Source organism: Dysidea avara, chromosome 12, assembly GCF_963678975.1.
Source record: "Dysidea avara chromosome 12, odDysAvar1.4, whole genome shotgun sequence".
NCBI classification, from domain to species: domain Eukaryota; kingdom Metazoa; phylum Porifera; class Demospongiae; order Dictyoceratida; family Dysideidae; genus Dysidea; species Dysidea avara.
The window spans coordinates 25,383,307-25,403,354 of NC_089283.1; the positions used below are offsets into that span (position 1 = coordinate 25,383,307).

The 20,048-nt window shown below is 38.8% G+C and overlaps 2 protein-coding genes and 1 long non-coding RNA gene across 4 annotated transcripts; 1 reads left to right on the top strand and 2 right to left on the bottom strand.

Moving 5' to 3' along the window:
• Positions 1-848: 848 nt before the first annotated feature.
• Positions 849-10,760, bottom strand: LOC136240890 (glutathionyl-hydroquinone reductase YqjG-like). The gene is made up of 5 exons (XM_066031958.1): positions 10,014-10,760; positions 9,871-9,964; positions 9,705-9,821; positions 1,049-1,165; positions 849-998 (listed from the first exon to the last, which is right to left on the bottom strand). The coding sequence occupies exons 1-5, from the start codon at positions 10,625-10,627 to the stop codon at positions 903-905; spliced, it is 1,038 nt and encodes a 345-aa protein (XP_065888030.1). The 5' UTR covers positions 10,628-10,760; the 3' UTR covers positions 849-902.
• A 2,426-nt stretch (positions 10,761-13,186) lies between these two features.
• On the top strand, positions 13,187-16,198 carry LOC136241457 (uncharacterized). Its single transcript, XR_010694303.1, has 3 exons — positions 13,187-13,278; positions 14,608-14,679; positions 15,215-16,198. It is a non-coding gene; the product is annotated as an uncharacterized lncRNA (long non-coding RNA).
• Positions 16,199-16,969: 771 nt separating this feature from the next.
• Positions 16,970-20,013, bottom strand: LOC136241454 (glutathionyl-hydroquinone reductase YqjG-like). Of its 2 annotated transcripts, XR_010694301.1 has the most exons (6): positions 19,309-20,013; positions 19,165-19,258; positions 18,997-19,113; positions 18,112-18,384; positions 17,222-17,338; positions 17,147-17,171 (listed from the first exon to the last, which is right to left on the bottom strand). XR_010694301.1 is itself a non-coding variant. In XM_066032668.1 (5 exons), the coding sequence occupies exons 1-5, from the start codon at positions 19,845-19,847 to the stop codon at positions 17,076-17,078; spliced, it is 963 nt and encodes a 320-aa protein (XP_065888740.1). In that variant the 5' UTR covers positions 19,848-20,010; the 3' UTR covers positions 16,970-17,075. The 2 variants fall into 2 exon arrangements, 1 of the variants encoding a protein (XP_065888740.1); XM_066032668.1 differs by lacking the exon at positions 18,112-18,384 and having other exon boundaries at positions 16,970-17,171; positions 19,309-20,010.
• Between the last annotated feature and the right edge of the window lie 35 nt (positions 20,014-20,048).

Genomic DNA, 20,048 nt, shown 5'->3' on the forward strand with positions numbered 1-20,048 from the left:
GGGAATGGGATGACCAACATGCCTACAACTACAAAGGTGCATGTATGAAACACTCTAATAGAGCAGTCACACTGCACAATATATATTATTGTTGATGTCAATTTATAATTAGGAGGTCTCATGGCAACCATTATACCTACAGCTATAGGTGATCCTTTATAGTGCGCATGTCATATTGTTGCTTTGGTTTCCTCATGTATAGCTAATTAAAACTTGTTTAATTTATAGGAATGATAATTACTGTCTATATGCAAGCAGTGCATGGCATGTCATCCTTTGAGCACAAGCATGCAATGCATGATTATTTGTCTATGGAGTTAGCTACGTATACTTACTGACAAGAAATCATAGTAACTGCCATGCACCTATAGCTCAAAATATATCAAGCTATTGTAGAGCACACAAATTAAGACGTGAAACTCTCTGAAACAACAACTAACTACTTTCCTTAATTGCTTCCTACAAAAAGGTAATTATTTATGCGTTTATAATTACCCAACTGTATTGAGTACTTGTCTATAAAAAATATGGTACATATTGACTAAACAATCATATTTATCCTATGATTTTGGAGAGGCCTATAATCCAGTGCTGTTGGTTAACCCAGCTATGCTATCATACTACTGGTTTTGACCCTCAGCATTACTCAGAATATACTGGAGGCCAGCTGGTTTTAACTTTTTGGGGTATAGTGTGGTGAGCAATGCAGTTTCCTGTATGGCCCAACCAAACACATTTTGGCCACTAAAAACCCGTAATCTCTTGTTTAGACTTCAATCATGGTGTTGGGTCTGCTTCCATTTTGAAGAGTTCATAATATGTTATGACCTGAAATAGTTGTACAGTGGTCAATGAATTATGATACATAATTTAATAACTATAATAAACAATATTGTCATGAGTTATTTGAACTTGTCAGCTCTGCCATGAGGAGAAGTGAAGTCAATGTCAGGTCCTGCAGCTACTATTCCTTGTGGATTAATGGTGAGGTGACTTTGCTGTAATAAACATTGTCATAAACTGTCCTCAACTAACACTCCAATCTTACCTGATAGTGGTTCTTAATATGCAGTATATTAGTGGTGTCTCCAAACCCTGGTGTCTGGTACAGGTCCCTGAGGTAGCCCCACAGATTAGGGTAGTCCACAATCCTCCTAATATTACACTATAACAACACAACAATAATACTATGACTGATAGCAGGAGTTGTATGGGGAGACAGTTTAATAACACAGTGTGTTTGTGCAGGCTATATAGTTATAATAGTAGAAGGAGAAATAATACTAAAGTAGGGATTAGGGATCTGCAATACATATCGATATGGCAATATATCGAAAAAGCAAATAAGTATCACAATACGATACTGTACTTAGAAATATCAACGTATTGAAGTATTGTAGTAGAACAGTGTGATTGCTTTATTACTGTAACACTGATCTAGATACTAATATAAAGCCTCTCTATTTACCTGTGCTATAAAATGCAATGTTATGAGAAACCATACAAATATGTGTGTATAAGTGCTGCTGTTATGGATCTGCTGTTGTCCTTCTAAAAACAGTAGCTGTTACACTTTCAGTAGAACTGCACCACTAAGCAGCAAAGCAATCTGATATATATACTATAGGTGTAGCAGGAGCTCATCGAATCCTATGGCAAGAATGTCCATAGGATTCAATGCACCCTGATACTAGCCATCTTGACAACTCATCAAAAAGTGGTATAATTTGGACAAGCCTTTGTGGGAGCATGCATTAAAATGTTTGTGGTAGCTACTGTAAGGGTATTTAATTTCGAGGGTTTAAATTTTTGTGGATAGCCATCCGCAAAAATTTTTTGAGGGCCGGTTTAAATTTTCGAGGGTCAAACGTGAGCTTACACTATCCGCTCAAGTTTTTTAACATTGGAAATGGCTGAGACCATGTTTTTCGGTTGCAAGTCTGCTGTTCAAGGCTATCATATTTATCAAGAAATTTGGGATGCTAGTTGTGGATAAACATTTCCATGCCTACGAGAAGAAGGGAATCCGTTCGACCTGTTCGCTATGTCAGTTGTGAGAGCATCACAGGCCATGTGCCAAGGAAAATTTCCACTGCTTGTTCATTGTTCTTGTGGAATCATGGCTCTATTCAGTGTACCGTTACGGGTAGCCGATGATATTCAAGAGATCTTATCCAAGGAGGACTTGAAGTGCCTTGCAAGCTTACCTTTAAAGGAGAGAAAAAGTATGTGGTGAAAATGGAAAAATTAATTAAGCCAACAACTGATATTACCGTGTCCAGTACCTCTCCTGTAGTTGCAGCCCCCAACACTATCGATGTAAGCAGCCCATGGAGCAGCCAGGATGTGGTAACCTCTGTGCCCAGTACTATAACTGCAGTCATAGCCCCCTCCCCCTACTAGCGAAGCAGGAATTCACAGTAGCAAAGATGTCGTAGCCAAAGATGATGACAGTGTGATAGCATCAGACAGCAAGAAGAGAAAGGTAGTCAATGAAGATCATGTAAACGAGGGGGGTGAGATAAATGATGCTGTTTGGATACGAGTTTATGGTTCATTATTGATGAATTCAGACAAGTTAATGTTGCTGTTGGGCAATGAGCTTGATGACAGAATTATTAATGCTGCACAAAATATGTTAATTGTCCAATTTCCTTTGTTGAAAGGTTTACGATCTACGCTAATCCAATACCACTTAGGATGTTGAACAAATAACTATTTGCAAATAGTCCACTGCCAATCTTCTCATTGGATTGTAGTAAGCAGGATAGGATGCCAACGTGGGGAGGTGAAAGTATATGATTCTCTATATGACAGTTGATGAGTGAAAGATTGAGAAGACTTTTGCTTCTAAAGTTAAGTTTGTAGTACCCATTGTGCAGACACAGCAAGGATATAAGGATTGTGGCCTCGTTTCCATAGTTATTGCCACACATTTGGCTTTTGGAAAAACTCATTTTGAGTTTTAACAAGATTGTATGCGTCAGCACCTTATTGAATGCATTGAGAAACAGCACATTTGTGTGTTTCCGTAATTACGGACTACGGTAGTAACGGTACACAGGTGATCAATTGTACACTGTATATATGTAAATACAATGATGATTTGGTAAATTGTTAATTACATATAATAGCTATCACTGTCCAATACAGTCCATGATACCAGCGGAATGGAAGCAATTTACAATGATAGCTGGACGAGCTGCCAAATATGAATGAAGATCTACCACCCACTGTGCAGCCAATGGTTTCATCACACTCATCCTCATGTCCACTTCCTCCGTCCTGCCTTTGTCTAATTGCTGGCACATCTCAGTTCCATACCACTGTTGAAATTTGCTCCGTAAGAAGTCTTGCAAGCTTGTTAACTGACAGATCAAGTGGCTGTAGTCTGTCAGTGCAATTGTTTGGCACAGTTACATAAAGGATATTGTTATCCTCTAGCTTCTTCAGCACTTTAGATGTACACTGTCCTTTAAATACATCAAACAAAACCAGCACACAATGGTCATTGCTAAGGCCAAGCAAAGTTCTTTCATTTTGAACAAAGGGAATTATGATATTTTCTATGTAGGCCATACAGTGGAACCTCTATTAACGGACACTCCGAATAGCGGACACCTCCGTGTTACGGACAGTAAACTATGGTCCCAGCCGTTTGCTAATTGTTTTCAATGTATTAATAACCTCTGCACAACGGACACCTCCTTGTAACGGACAACGGACAGTCGACAAGTACCCTCTGGTACCATACGCGTATGCTCTTACCTCTAAATAACGGACGCCACTGAAGCGCTTAATTTAGGTGCTCGAGAGGAATCACTATAGTAGCTATAATGATATTTACATATTCTACACAATTTACAATAGCTTTTTTTCTTTCAAAGGTGCAATTAATTCCTTCAGTTTGTTAATGTAAGGTGCAGGTCCATACAAGCGGTATTTGCAGGGTAACTCGACGCCATAGCCAGCTCCTCGGTTAACTCTCTCACCGGTTACTTCCACGAAGCCTACGTTCACATCTCTTTGAAGAAATTGTGATATTAATCTAGTTAAATTAAATGGGACATGTCCAACTATTTCTTCGTCTTTCATGATGGCGACAGAGTTAACATCGACCGCTTCATTGTCAGGCTCTCTTCTTAACGGTAAAACTTCGCCAACTTCATATTCCCACTTATCCATGTATGCATGGTACCCTCGGATATATGAATCAAACTCGTAGACAACAACACGCTCAGGATGAGCAACAATGTGAGCCATGATGACGCTTTTCTACACTTTCTACACGCAATAAACACGTGTTATAACTAATTGTACTTGTCAGTAACTAATTGGCGACAATGATTGCACCTGTCTATAACTAATTGGTATAATCAGTGACAATGGCGGATTCTTGCTCAACACGCCGAAAGCACCTGACGCTCAAGCAGAAGATAGAAGTTATACAAGAGGCAAAGAAAAATCCTAAGCTAGGGGTCAGAGGTTTATGTCAACGTTTTAACTGTGGGAAGACTCAGATTGCAACTGTTTTAAAAGAGAAAGAGCAGCTATTGGCTTTGTATGAAAGTAATGCCTCTGATAAATCTTGCAAAGTAAGCCTCCGCACGCGAAAGTCTGACTTCAGTGAAGTAAATGAAGTATTGTATAAGTGGTACCTGTTGGCTTGTTCTAAAAACATTTACCCAGCAGGCCCACAGCTTGTAGTGAAGGCAAAAGAAATTGCAGAGCGTCTAGGGAGAGGCGAATTCAAAGGCTCCAATGGATGGCTGGAGAAATGGAAAAGAAAATACAATATTAAACAACTGACAGTAAGTGGAGAAAGCGGTGATGTTTCTGGTGCAACTGTGGACTCGTGGAAAGAGCGACTCCCTGAGGTTTTGCAAGGCTATGCAAAAAGGGACATATGGAACCTAGATGAAACTGGTGTGTTTTGGAAAGCATTACCTGAACGTGGTTTTGTTCAAAAAGGTTGGTCTTGCAAAGGTGGAAAGAAAAGCAAACAAAGGTTTACCATAGCATTCATCGCAAATGCAGATGGTGGTAAAGAAAAGCCTGTTGTTATCTGGAAGTATGAGAACCCGAGATGTTTTAAAAATCTTAATAAGAGTCTTCTTCCTGTCTCTTATTTCAGCCAGTCCAAGGCATGGATGACTGGGGATATCTTGGATAGGATTCTTAAAAAGATAAATCAAAGTTTGAGGGCTCAGTCTCGGTTTGTTGCTTTACTGATGGATAATGCTGGATGCCATCCCCCTGAAATAAAAGATAAGTACAGCAATGTTAAGGTTGTATTCCTTCCAGCAAATACCACTTCTCGATTGCAGCCACTAGATCTAGGGATAATTAAGAATTTCAAATTTCACTATCGCCAGTTGTTTTTGCAATATGTTCTTACCAAAATTGAAGAATGTGATACTGCATCACAGGTAGCAGAGTCGCTGAATGTTTTGAAGGCCATCCACTTTGTCAGTGAAGTTTGGGAAAAGGTGAAACCAGAGACTATATGCAAATGTTTTCGGTCAGCTGGTGTACTTGACAAAGATCTCAATGTCACTACTTGTAATGTGGGTCAAGATGATGCTGATCCATTCCTAGCAGTAGATAGCGAATTTCACCTCCATGATTTGATCCCTCAAGTTGTAAGTGATGGCGCCTGTTCTGTTGACGAGTACCTTGATGGTGATGGATCTTTACCAGTGTGCCGTGAGCTATCTGAGGAGCACTGGGAAGAAGAGTTCCTTGCTGCAGCCTGCTCCTCTGAGCCAGATTCAATAGACGATGAGGAGGATTGTGTGGCAGGTGACGTAGAAATGGAAGTGGTTGAAGCTGTACCAAAGATTGACACATTCAAGGATGCAATGAAAAATCTAGAAGATGTCCAACTATTTCTACAAAACAAAGGTTTTACAGAAGAAGCTTTGAAAGTTGGTTCAATGGTTACTACTGTAGCTCGCCTGTATTGTTCATCTCTTGTATTTAGTAAGCAAACAACTTTAGATAGTTATTTTTCAAAGCAGAGTGAAGAACAGCTTAGTGACTGACTATGTGCATAGGTGTGAACTGTTGTTATAGTGTAATCAATCTTCAAACATTATAATTATGCTGTGTATGATATTATATGCATAAAATATTTCAACCTCCTTACAAAGGACACCTCCATATAAAGGACACTTAAGCTTGGTCCGTGGGTGTCCGCTATATAGAGGTTCCACTGTAGATGTTTCTTCATTTGCCCAGTGGTTGGCTGTGTAGGTAAGTGCCAGTCAGATGGAAAATTGACATTTTTACATTAAGGGGTGGTACCTTGGTATATCAATTGTATGGACAGAAATAAAATAGCTGTTATTTGCCTTTTGTCATCCACAGCTACTATTTTCCACTCTCTTCATGACCTTTCTTTTCATAGTCCAATGACTTGAAGGGACTATCTTAGTGGCTGTATGATCCCAGTTTATGACTAGGCTTGGTGGTATATCCTTAATTCAACAACAGCATGAATGTCAATTAAATACTGCTGCTTAATCTCATCAAAGTTGATAGGAATAACTTTGCATTTGGTATTAGCCTTTTTCTTTGTATACCCCATCTGACGTAAAACACTTTTAGCCCATTCCTTTGTGAGCTTAAAAGAGCTGGCAGTTGCTTTCTTGTGCTTCATCAATATTCCGGTTCCAATGCCAATGACTACACTTGTTCAAATTGGTGTGCCTCTAGACCTCATGCTGAGAATCTTTTCTTGTAGCTGACAATCAAGTTTCTCACCCAACAAGGGAGGCTTTCCCTGCTTCTTATACGGTAGCGCATCAATACAAATCTCCTCTCCCACCTTTACTTCTTTGGGTTTTATAGTTAATTTCCTTCGGTACAAATCTCTCCAGTTTCTAACGCTACTTTCTGCAACATTGTATTTCCTTGAAGCACTAGCCACACCATGTTCACTGGCAAACTTCTCGATTGTTGCTCTTTCTTCATCAGAAAACTTTTGGTATGTTCCTCTTCTCTTCCCGTTACCCTACGTACTGGTATCACGAAGCTCGTCATATTCAACATTGATTACTTTAGGCGAGGCTTTAGGTGTTTGAAGAAAGCCAGAATCGTCCCCTACTGGGCACAGAAACTTTCGTAACGCCATTACTATCCAACACGTGTCAAATGAGCACTTTAAATGGGTGACCCATACAAAGTTTTAAAAGGTTAAATTTTTGTGGGTAACAGGTAACCACAAAATCCACAAAATTTTAAACTCCTCAAAATTAAATACCCATACAGTAATTGTCTGGGTGGTGTAATAGATGCAGGTATCCGGGTAGAGATGTGCTTTTTAACAGCAACTCTGTTTTCCATACTAAAAATCATATCAGAACACACTAGCTATTTGTCACATCAATGCATACTGTAGTTTATCAGCATTTACTGAACAAATTTGTACACACAGTAAATATAGAATCAGTATCATATTTTTAAGGTACAGATAAATTGTTAATATGCCAGTCATAACTAGCCATGACCACTTCATTATAGTATCGTGATACAGTATCATATCAAACAGTTTATTGATGGTGATACGTGATACACAAATGCACTGTATCGCAGAACACTAGTAGGATCATAGAAATAAAAATCAATGAAACGCTGACACCTGCAGATATACTATTTCTGTATCTTTTGTTCCATTACTTTTTTCTATAATTCGTCAACTAAAAAAATCTTGTACTTGTCTGTTGACTATGGTGGTGAATGAATCACATCAAAGGATGAAGCCGGGATACACAAATTTCATTTCTGAATGTGTGTCCCAACTAATCAAATACTGAATAGCAAAGTGGCCATTTTCAACTATCTTTTACTCGTTACACAACTACAGTTAACTTTACAGACTTGATTTCTTCACTGTTCAATACCAATTAGGCCTAAGACATGCTGTTTCACCTACCACAGTAGGTGGAACTTACCTCTGTCTTCCTTTGTGTCCTGCTTGTTTCTCCGTTACTATGTAGGTGTTAATTCGCAGGTATATAGTGCATGAAAACTGATTATACAGAAGTAGTCCATAATTTCTGTGCAGACTGGATTGATTAAAAAGCACATCTTGTACCACAAGCTTGGCTGAAGACACCAGTGAATAGAAATTAAAACTTGATAAAAACGTTTAGAGTCATTCTGAAAGCACATTTGGGCTTGACCACATATGCCTGCCATGTTTCTAAGTAATATTTTAGGGCAGAAAAGTACAAAACCTCGTAATATCATACAGTATGATAGTACTGTATATTAGGGATCATAGGCTTTTCTGGCCAAAATTATCACCCTAAAACCAGCCTCACAATACCATCGCTGTGCCATGGCAGTATTGGTGAGGTATAACCAAGTCCAAAAGTACCTTCAGTACAACCTGAAACACTTCCAAAAAGTTGCTACAAAATTATATTTTAGTGGGGACTTACCCGTATCCCATTTATCTTTGCTGACAGCACAAGGTGTTGATTTGCAGTAGCGCCGTGTGAGGCTTCCTTATGTTAGGTGGGAAGTGTCTGAGTTTTCCCATAGATCATTCCATTAATTGCAGAGGTCCTTCTCCTATATGTGACCTAATTTTAGAAAACCGTCGATATCCGCACAATTTTCAAAATGCATTTTATTTATTCTTTGTTTTCTACAGGGACAGAAGAATGGACTAGCTAAGTTTTAGCTTCAGAAGTTAAGCAGCATTGGAAATACAGCACTAGACAGCCGGACGAGCAAATAAAGTGATATGTACAGAAGCTATCGAGAAAGGAATCTACAGGCGCTTACATAAACCATCTCCTAACTTACCGATACAATGGCGTATGGAATTGAATCTTCGCTCATTGTGTTCACCATGAATTTGTGCATCCACTAAGGTATAGGTTTGCCCCAGGCATGCTTCTGTGTTCGAGAAGGAAGGCAAATTCACTGAAAAACAATCGTCGGTAAATTCTTTCGTCACCGCAACGTAAACAAGCGTCTGTAACTTTGAAATCCTTTCGTATATGGAGATGAAACAAAGATTTTTGTACTCCCTATGAACAGGCGAACACGATGATGCCCAGGATTTATCCATTGGAAGCTTAATTTGCCCACCAGTGAGGCGATAAAAACTTGCATAAACTTTTTCAGGAGCTTGCATTTTTTACCCATAGTTTTTAAATGCGTTTTATTACAAAAGTAAAATTGTGCGTATATCGACGGTTTTCCAAAATTCAGTCACATATAGTGTTCTTCATCTGTAACACTGTATAACACACTGTGCAAAACATAGCTGAAAACGAAGTGTGATTGCCACTCTGCTAATTTCAGTAAATCAGACGAAACAATAAGCTGGGCACCATTCTTTCCGTTCTAATGCAGGTTCAACAATTACAAAAAAGTAAACAGACAAATACAATAAGAAATTTTAAGGATCATAGAAATAAAAAGTAGTGAAACAAGGGAGGTTGACTATTCCTGAAGAAGTTAATACTAGTGGACAATTAATCCCTAATTCAGTTGTACAAGTAGGTATAGACTGAATTAGGGATTTAATGTTCACTAGTATATCTTCAGGTGTAGGTGACCTCCCTTGTTTCAATATTTTTATTTCTATGATCCCTAACTGAACTTAAAAATATTCCTTACACTACCGTACTCTATGATACTCTCCCTTATACAAATACTATACAATCTCAAGCAATGATTCTGACCTTAAAGTGGCCCACATAGACAAGGTCAAATCTCACAAGTGTCGTGTACAGGCGAACATCAGCCTCGGTAATGGTGTTGCCAGTAAGATAACGTCGTTGTGATAAAATCCCCTCTACCTGTAAGACCACTGGTTAACATAGTATATTACACAAGTTAGGGAATTACCCTATCAAGAGCAGCAAACACTTCTCGGACAGCCTTATCGTACGCTTCTTGAGTGATGGCAAATCCTGACCTGTATACTCCATTGTTGATATCTCTATGGCAACAAGACTATTTAGTATTTCTTATGTGATCTTCTAACTCACTTGTATATCCACTCGTTTAATCCGTCAATCTCATTTCTCAACTTCTCTGGATACAAATCTAGGTCTGGCTTAGTGGAGAATTCATTGAATTCTGTGTTGAGCATTCGAATTATTTCTGCTGATTCGTTGTTCACAATTGTCTTCTTCTTCTTATCCCACAGCACTGGTACAGTGTAGCGACCATCATAATTGTTGTCTGCCATTAAGTACAGCTCCTTCATGTAGGTTTTTCCATTGACAGTATCCGGAGTAGATCCGGGCATATCCGGAGAGAACATCCATCCAATTTCACTGAATTTCCAGTGAACTACATCCACACTAATCACATCTTCTAGACCTTTCAGTTTCCGATATATCAGGGTCCTGTGTGCCCATGGGCAAGCGTAGGACACGTATAAATGATAACGGTTACGTTCAGCTGGATGTTCAGTGTCACTGCTCCGTGACACAGAATTTCTGAACGCACTCGGTTTGCGAACAAACTCTCCAGATTTCTCGCTTGCAAACAACGTCTTCTTCAGATCTTTTCCAGTCTCTGCCATCGTGAAACGCTCGGTGAAACGTCTCTTGATACCAACTTGATTGCAGCTCCTCAGAATAATTCTTGTAAGCATAAACAGTTACTGCTCTAACAGTTGCGTTGCTTTAGTTCTTCGGTTTAGTTGTCACCTTTAAATAGACAGGCTAGTCACGTGTACAGGGCTGCTTAGTGCGTGTCTGTTGACGTCACTGGTCAGCCGGCGCATGTCAGGATCACGCGACTAAGTGACTGCTGCAGTAATTGAGATGCTGAACTCAAACTTGTTGTCATTTGATTTCAGAATAGATTATGGTTGTGTTTCTGCAATGTGAATTTCAATCACGTGAGTGATTATAATTATGATTACTGAAAACACAGTTACAAACTGATATGTTCAGGTAAGGAAAACATTGCAAATCACATAGATAAGAGTCAGTTATAATTTATCTAAAAATACTTGGATTCAATAGTGTCAGTGGGTAAATTGTCCCAGTTGCAGATAGATTTGATAATGATCTGTTCTAGCAAATGGAATCTCAAAATGGAAAGGGTGGCGGTGGCGGGTGGGATAAGCCACAGTGGTGTTAGTGAAGTAATTTGGGACTGTTAAGACTGATAGGAGTAAACAATGTTGTAGAAGAGTTTTAATCTAGTCACATATTGTCGGCGTTGAAGTGATGGCCATTGTAGATCTGCTAACATAGATGTAACACTGATGTTATATCGGTAGTCTGACTTGACCCAACGAGCAGCATGTTGTTGTACCATTTCTAAACTTTGTATGTCCTTCTGTAAGTAGGGGTCCCATACTGCCGATCCATACTCTAACAGTGGTCTCACTATACTGGTGTAAGCTAAACATTTAGTTTCTGCAGAACATCTGTAAAGGTTACGTTTAACAAAGTTTAGCATCCTTGTTGCTTTAGAGACAACTTGATTGATATGTGGCGGTGAAAATGACATTTTTGAGTCAAAGAGAATTCTTAGTAAGGGTGTTGGGCAACTCGCTGCAAAAAATGATTTCTGATAGTATAGTTGAAAGTAGAGGAAGATGTTAGTCTACTACAGGTAAGCACCACACACTTGGAAGTGTAAGCAAGAGTGCTTATTTCATTCATTGGATTGCTCTATGCGTTTACTGGGCGAGATAGCCCATATTGTTAAGTGTTTATAAGCTTCGTATCCTTGCTGATGGAGACTGTTTTACTGATTTATCAACAGTTCTGGTATTTGCTGTTTATGGCTCCCATTTGGACTGTACTAGTTGTAGTAACTATATCCCATCCAAAAACAGCTTATAGCTGTAAAAAAAGTGCACGTCCATGTAAAGCAGAGTTAACTGCGACAAAAAGTAATGATATAATAATGCGGCCATGTGCGAGGTGTGCAAGTTGTAAAATTAATATTAGCTAATCAGATAATACAATGTTATTGTTAAAGTGTTAATGAGAACTATGTGATGCTGCTAGTTTTTAAGTGTGTGAGCATCTTCATAAATGCCACATAAATTTAATTCTCAATAAAGCAATGTGTATAGATTCTCTGATAGTAATAAATAGTTTGAGTTTGGCCACCTTTCCTTTGTTCGTAGCATTGCTGTATACAGGAAAGGCGGCCAAACTCAAACTATTTATTACTATCAGAGAATCTATACACATTGCTTTATTGAGAATTAAATTTATGTGGCATTTATGAAGATGCTCACACACTTAAAAACTAGCAGCATCACATAGTTCTCATTAACACTTTAACAATAACATTGTATTATCTGATTAGCTAATATTAATTTTACAACTTGCACACCTCGCACATGGCCGCATTATTATATCATTACTTTTTGTCGCAGTTAACTCTGCTTTACTTGGACGCGCACTTTTTTTACAGCTATAAGCTGTTTTTGGATGGGATTTCAATACTTTTTGTTAGAATAAGCAATGTACTGTTGATAACAGTAGGTGAGTTTCCATGGTTTTGACAGAAACCCCAGATTACAGTGACAGAATATTAAAATATAACTGTAATTTTAGTGGCCAGGGACGCCCACATTGGGGGTAACTGGGGTATTTTGCCCCCTACCACAGTCCGAAAGGGGCCACTTGAATACCTGTTTAAAGAAAGATCGATATACTCTAATAGAGCAGTCAGGATCTAGACCCTTTCTTGCCCCTGGGCCCCTCTTTAACTCTTTTCCCTGGGCCCTCTAATTTCTCTGGACGGCCCTGTTAGTGGCATGCAACTTCAGTCAACTAACACCCATTTTAACTAGCAAACCCTTAACAACACTTTGCCTTTCATCTTGTACTGCATTGAAACGATCAAAATACTCTATTAGAGCAGTCACAAAACAGTTGTAACACAGCAATCAATATTTAGCATAGTTACAACTTCTGCTAACATCGGATTGTATAGTTTAAATTACTAGCTACTTACAGACTTTACAATATAAAAATATGGCACTTGTAGAAATGTGACTGTTCTATTAGAGTATCTCGATCTACTTCAAGCATTGACTAATTCAAGTGAAGAAGCTACGCCCCTGCCAAGAGATCTTGTGAAATGAATAAAGAAAAGGCAAGTATGTACAGAGACAATAGAGGGGCGCGTAATTATGTCCTGTTGTAAATAAACGCCTTTAAAATTTATATTACTACTAACTAAACGCACCAGAATAGGCTTGTGTGGCTGTTGTCTCCAAGGTTGTCTCATTACTTGTCTTTTCGTGTTGAAGGGATTTAGTCGCAATTGGTGAGTTTAACTATACATGTATTTGTGTTGTACACCTTAATTGTAAAAAGGCGATTAGCACATATCATGATAAACATGTATTTGTCACAGTAGAGTCTCTCACGAAGTCACGATTATTACGAGACATTGGACCAGGGTAAAAATTTACTGCTATATTTAGAGGTTGTAGCGTTTGTATATCTTAGTATCTTAATAAACAATCCCCCATGATCACTAATCACTAATAGTACAGTGAAAACTGGTCATTATTCAGGCCGTAGGGTCAAAATTTTCTGACCTTGCTTTTTAAAGAGGTGGCTGCATTATGCGGCCCTAAAAAAAGGTAAGAAGCATGCTGTTCTAACTGGCTATAGAGATGGATTTAGTGTATGACAGCGTATGAGACAGTGAGTGCTGGCAGCAAGGGGGCAGCCAATCTGTTAGAGCACCAAAAGCACTGCTTCAGACATAGGCAGTTGACTGTCAGCCCCAAGTGTAAAAAGTTTCACTATTGGTCCTTATAAGCTCCTGATGAAGAAAGTGATGAAGTCATTATCCATAGGATATATTTTTCAGAGTATCCATTTCAGTTCTACAATTCAGTTCTACAATTCAGTTCTACAATATAGTAGCCAAGCATAAGATGAACATAACACAGCATTCCAGTAGTTTAGTGGTGACCACAACACTGCCTGAGTTAAACTGTGGTGAGATTTGAGACTACCAGAAGCCCTGGAATGTCTTCAACACATGAAATACCAAATATCTAATGCCTGGCTTTCATCCACAGTGGACCTGTCTTGGTGGCCACTTGTACAGAAGGGAAACAGCTGCCACACAGTCTTGCGAGCGAAACTGCTAGTTGCCACACCCCTTAATTATCAATTTGTAAAATCTTTAGCAAAATTGTGTGTGCGAGCAAGTGCAATGTGGCAGTGCCGTGTATATGGTTGCTGCCTAGCAGTGACACATCACGAGTATTGAAGTCCCAATGCATTACTATATCATCCATCTAAATACAATCTCTGAATGTGTCATTTTGTGTAGAGAGCAATCTTCCACAAGAAGTGACCTGCAGGTTTCAGTGTATATTGTTAACCATTAATATTGTTCACAATATTGTGAACTATATGTACAGTGAAACCTCACTTAGTGGCCACCTCTTTAATAAGACTACCTCATTATATTGGCCACCTCTAGTAGGTCCCAAATATAGCTAAGCATTACTTATGACCTCATTAATAAGGCCACCTTGTTATTCAGGCCAAATTTTTTGGTCCAACAGCCTGCCATATTAATGAGATTTCATTGTACTTATGTGAATTTTTATTTTTCGTAACTTTTCATCAGGTTTACTGATGGGCACTATGAAGCATTGTTGACTGGTACGTGTATAATGTGGTGACTTGAAATGCTAAAACAGTACGTAGCATGTCTTGTATGTACATGTAATGTGTTGTAATGTGTCCACACATGTAATGTGTCCACACATCCACACATCTTAGAAATAAATATAATTGTATTCTCTATAAATAGTCAGTTCCATTGTGCCACTGGGTCATAAGTTGGTTGAGTATGGATCATCCAGGGCACTAGAGTCACATTTTGTCCTGGCCAAGTGGATTTCATCCACTGACAGAATATACAGGATCAGATCACGTGTATAAATTACGGTAGAACTTGTTTATTGCCACCTTCACTCATTCAGCAGGTAACAGTGTATAAATTCTCAATTGGAATTGGCTTTTCAAGAGTGGTTGTCTTTCTATACTAGTGGCCATTAAGACAGGTTGTACTGATAGATAGAGTGTACATACTAGAGATGCAACAATATCCTCCACTTAGTGTTGTTTGATAGTGATGCAATGGAGACTATGTATTATTGCATTTAAATACTATACTATTATATTGCAACTCTAGCACGTATTTATAACAGGAATGTTTGTTAACCGTTTAGACATACTGGAGCCACACCCACTCATCTGGATTCTACAATGAAGTCATACCAACTTGTTGTCATCATACTTACTCGTTACTCCCATTGTGTTCGGATGAATATACATGCCGTCATGTGAGACTTGCTACCATGGCGGGCCACTGGAAAACATTTGCATAGCAGTTATATTACAGTCATTATTGTACAATTCTTAAATTAATGTTGTGAAAAGTGTTTGGTATTCATGTGTCTCCTCTGTATGTTGTAATTACATGTGTAATTTTGTGTGGGGGTGCTATAAAATGTAATAATGCATGGTGACAATTGTATTAGGCGATTTTGCACACTTCCTTTTTAAGCTAGCTACATGTGCTAATTACTCACAGCTTGTGTCAACAACTGGTAACCGCAGTTGTACTCTTGTGTCATTCTTTAAGCCGCGCCCTTAGAGGACAAATTATGTGGGGGCGACTAATTTCAAAACGAAGGATGGTATACAGCACCATAGATTATATCTATGGACTATAATCTATGGCAGCACACTTCTTGGTGGCTATATGTACTGATTAACTACATAGAGCGCCAGTTCATCAATACCCAGTGACCGCAGTTGTGCTCTGCGTCATTCTTTAAATTCCGAGTAAAATTCTTAGAGAGCAAATGATGTGGGGGCGACTAAATTCAAATTTCAAACTAGCCATTCTCGAAAACAAATGTTTCAATCTGAACGAAACTTTTAGAACAGTTTAAAGACACATTGCCCTACATGCCAAGCGAGTATTGCGGAAAACAACAATCTGGGATTTGTATTTGGCCTCTAGGTCGACTGAGGACGACTGAAACTTCGTTTGGTGCTAAAATTACGACTGTAGGGTAATCATGTATGGTGAAATCGATGATGTGAATCTTGAGGTGATTGAGTGAATACTGAAGCGATAACAGGGCGATCAATGTTCGGAATGCACAAAGGAACGCAAGGCATACACCTGCGGTTGCGTCTAACCGCATGCGATAAAAAAAATGAAACTTCCCCTTTGATGTTGGCAACCTCGATCACGAAACAATCGGCGTGGATTTGCTTCACTGCTTGTGTGGTAGTTACTAGTGACACGATGAGTTCAACTCCAGAGTTTCAGAGGGATAGCGCAAGTGACGGGTGGATTACAGGAAGGCCGAATTTGACAACGTTCGTTCTTGTAAAATCCTCACGTAGTGGTCGTGTCATTTATTGTCTGTGGCGCGCGTTTCTGCTTTACTGGCCGCGCGACTCACTACCGTGAGTCTTAATAGCTAGTTAAATGCAAGCAATACTACACTACACCTGCACACATGACATGTCATCCTTTGAGCACAAGCATAATGTATGATTTCCTATGGAGTTAGCTACGTATACTGACAAGAAATCATAGTAACTGCCATGCACCTATAGCTCAAAATATATCAAGCTATTGTAGAGCACGCAAATTAGCACATGAGAACCTTTTGTACCTCTGAAACATCAACTAACTACTTTCCTTAATTGCTGCCTATGAATTAAGGTAATTATAACTATAAATACATGAGGTATTTATACTTTTATAATTACCTGTACTGAGTACTTGTTTATAAAAAAAAATATGGTACATATAGACTAAATGTATTTATCCTACGATTTTGGAGACCTATTTGTTGATTTTGGCCACTAAAAACCCTTGTAATCTCTTGTTCAGACTTCAATCACGGTCGTGTTACAGGTCATAACATATTATGAACTTGAGGCGCTATACTAGAAAGTCATGAACTCCATAGACAGACTTTAAAACACTGAAATAGTTGTACAATGGTCACTGGACTATTATACACAATTTAATAACATTATAAACAATGTCAATATTTTCACAAACTATTTGAACTTGTCAGCTCTACCATGAGGAGAAGTGAAGTCAATGTCAGGTCCTGCAGCTACTATTCCTTGTGGATTAATGGTGAGCTGACTTTGCTGTAATAAACATTGTCATAAACTGACCTCAACTAACACTCCAATATTACCTGATAGATGTTCTTAATATGCAGTATATTAGTGGTGTCTCCAAACCCTGGTGTCTGGTACAGGTCCCTGAGGTAGCCCCACAGATTAGGGTAGTCAACAATCCTCCTAATATTACACTAAAACAACACAACAATAATACTATGACTGATAGCAGGAGTTGTATGGGGAGAGAGACTTACTGGAGTACAAAACACCTCAGTATGTCCTAAGAATAAACTTAATAACACATTGTGTTTGTACAGGCTATACAGTTAGAATAGTAGAAGGAGAAATAATACTAAAGTAGGGATCACAGAAATAAAAAGCAATGAAACACTGACACCTGCAGATATACTATTGCTGTATCATTTGTTACATTACTTTTTTCTATAATTCATCAACTAAACAAGTTAACTGTAGTCAAGTTATGCTTGCTTGACTGAAGGCATTAGTGACTAGAAATTCAAAATCCATTAAAACTTTATGAAAGTGTTTAGAGTCACTCTGAAAGCATATCTGGGGCTTGACCACATATGCCTAACCAATACTGCCATGTTTCTTTGTAGTATTTTTGGGCAGAAAAGTACAAACCTCCATGATTCCTGATATCATACAGTATGATAGTACTGTATATTAGGGATCATGGGCTTTTCTGGCCAAAATTATCACCCTAAAACCAGCTACCTCACAATACCAGCCTCACAATACCAGCCTCACAATACCAGCCTCACAATACCAGCCTCACAATACCAGCCTCACAATACCAGCCTCACAATACCAGCCTCACAATACCAGCCTCACAATACCATCCTAGCGCCATGGCAGTATTGGTGAGCCCAAAAGTACCTTCAGTACTACCTGAAACACTTCCAAAAAATTGCTACAAAATTATATTTTAGTGGGGACTTACCCGTATCCCATTTATCTTTGCTGACAGCACTGCAGTAGCACCGTGTGAGGCTTCCTTATGTTAGGTGGGAAGCGTCTGAGTTTTCCCATAGATTATTCCATTAATTGCAGAGGTCCTTCTCCTATATAGTGTTCTTCATCTGTAACACTGTATAACACACTGCACAAAACATAGCTGAAGACGAAGTGTGATTGCCACTCTGCTAATTTCAGTAAATGACAGTTGGGGTGCACGTTCAGACGAAACAATACGCTGGGCACCATTCTTTCCATTCTAATGTAAGTTCGCCAATTACAAAAAAGTAAACAGACAAGTATAAGGGAAAAAAAATTAAGGATCGTAGAAATAAAAAGTAAAAAGGAGGTTGACTACACCTGAAGATATACTAGTGGACAATTAATCCCTAATTCAGTCTATACCTACAACTGGATTAGGGATTAAATGTCTACTAGTATATCTTCAGGTGTAGTCAACCTCCCTTGTTTCAATACCGTAAGTCCTCTAAAAATTCGACATATTTTTAAATCAATAATATTATTTTCGTCTCGCCAAATTTCAGCTTATAATTAGATAGTAATCACCACTAATTTAGTTGATCGACCACTCGTCACAGTATAATTGGTATCGTTGATATTAAGGCTAGACAACTCTGATGTTCTTGCCACTATCAGCATCCATCGCAAAAATAGCAAATGTGCTGAATTTTTTATTAAAGGAAATTATTTCACTGTTAGAATATGGGTGACGAATAAATAGAGGAGCCGAATTTTAGAGAACTTACGGTACTTTTATTTCTATGATCCCCTAATTGAACTTAAATTTTTAATTTCTCTATAATACTCTCCCCTATACAAATACTATGAAATTTCAAGCAATGATTCTGACCTTAAAGTGGCCCACATAGACAAGGTCAAATCTCACAAGTGTTGTATACAGGCGAACATCAGCCTCGGTAATGGTGTTGCCAGTAAGATAACGTCGTTGTGATAAAATCCCCTCTACCTGTAAGACCACTGGTTGACATACAGTATATTACACAAGTTAGGAAATTACCCTATCAAGAGCAGCAAACACTTCTCGGACAGCCTTATCGTATGCTTCTTGAGTAGTGGCAAATCCTGACCTGTATACTCCATTGTTGATATCTCTATGGCAACAAGTCTATTTTAGTATGTCTTATGCGATCTTCTAACTCACCTGTATATCCACTCGTTTAATCCGTCAATCTCATTTCTCAACTTCTCTGGATACAAGTCTAGGTCTGGCTTATTGGAGAATCCATTAAATTCTGTGTTGAGCATTCGAATTATTTCTGCTGATTCGTTGTTCACAATTGTCTTCTTCTTCTTATCCCACAGCACTGGTACAGTGTAGCGACCATCATAATTGTTGTCTGCCATTAAGTACAGCTCCTTCATGTAGGTTTTTCCATTGACAGTATCCGGAGTAGATCCGGGAATATCCGGAGAGAACATCCATCCAATTTCACTGAATTTCCCTACTGCATCCACACTAATCACATCTTCTAAGCCTTTCAGTTTCCGATATATCAGGGTCCTGTGCGCCCATGGGCAAGCGTAGGACACGTATAAATGATAACGGTTACGTTCAGCTGGATGTTCAGTGTCACTGCTCCGTGACACAGAATTTCTGAACGTACTCGGTTTGCGAACAAACTCTCCAGATTTCTCGTTTGTAAACAACGTCTTCTTCAGATCTTTTCCAGTCTCTGCCATCGTGAAACGTCTCTTGATACCAACTTAATTGCAGCTCCTCAGAATAATTCTTGTAAGCATAAACAGTCACTTGTTACTGCTGTAACATTTGCGTTGCTTTGGTTGTCACTTTATAGACAGTACAGGGCGTGTCTGTTGACGTCACTGGTGCATGTCAGGATCACGCGACTAAGCGTGATGGATTTAGAGGCGTGGTAAGTA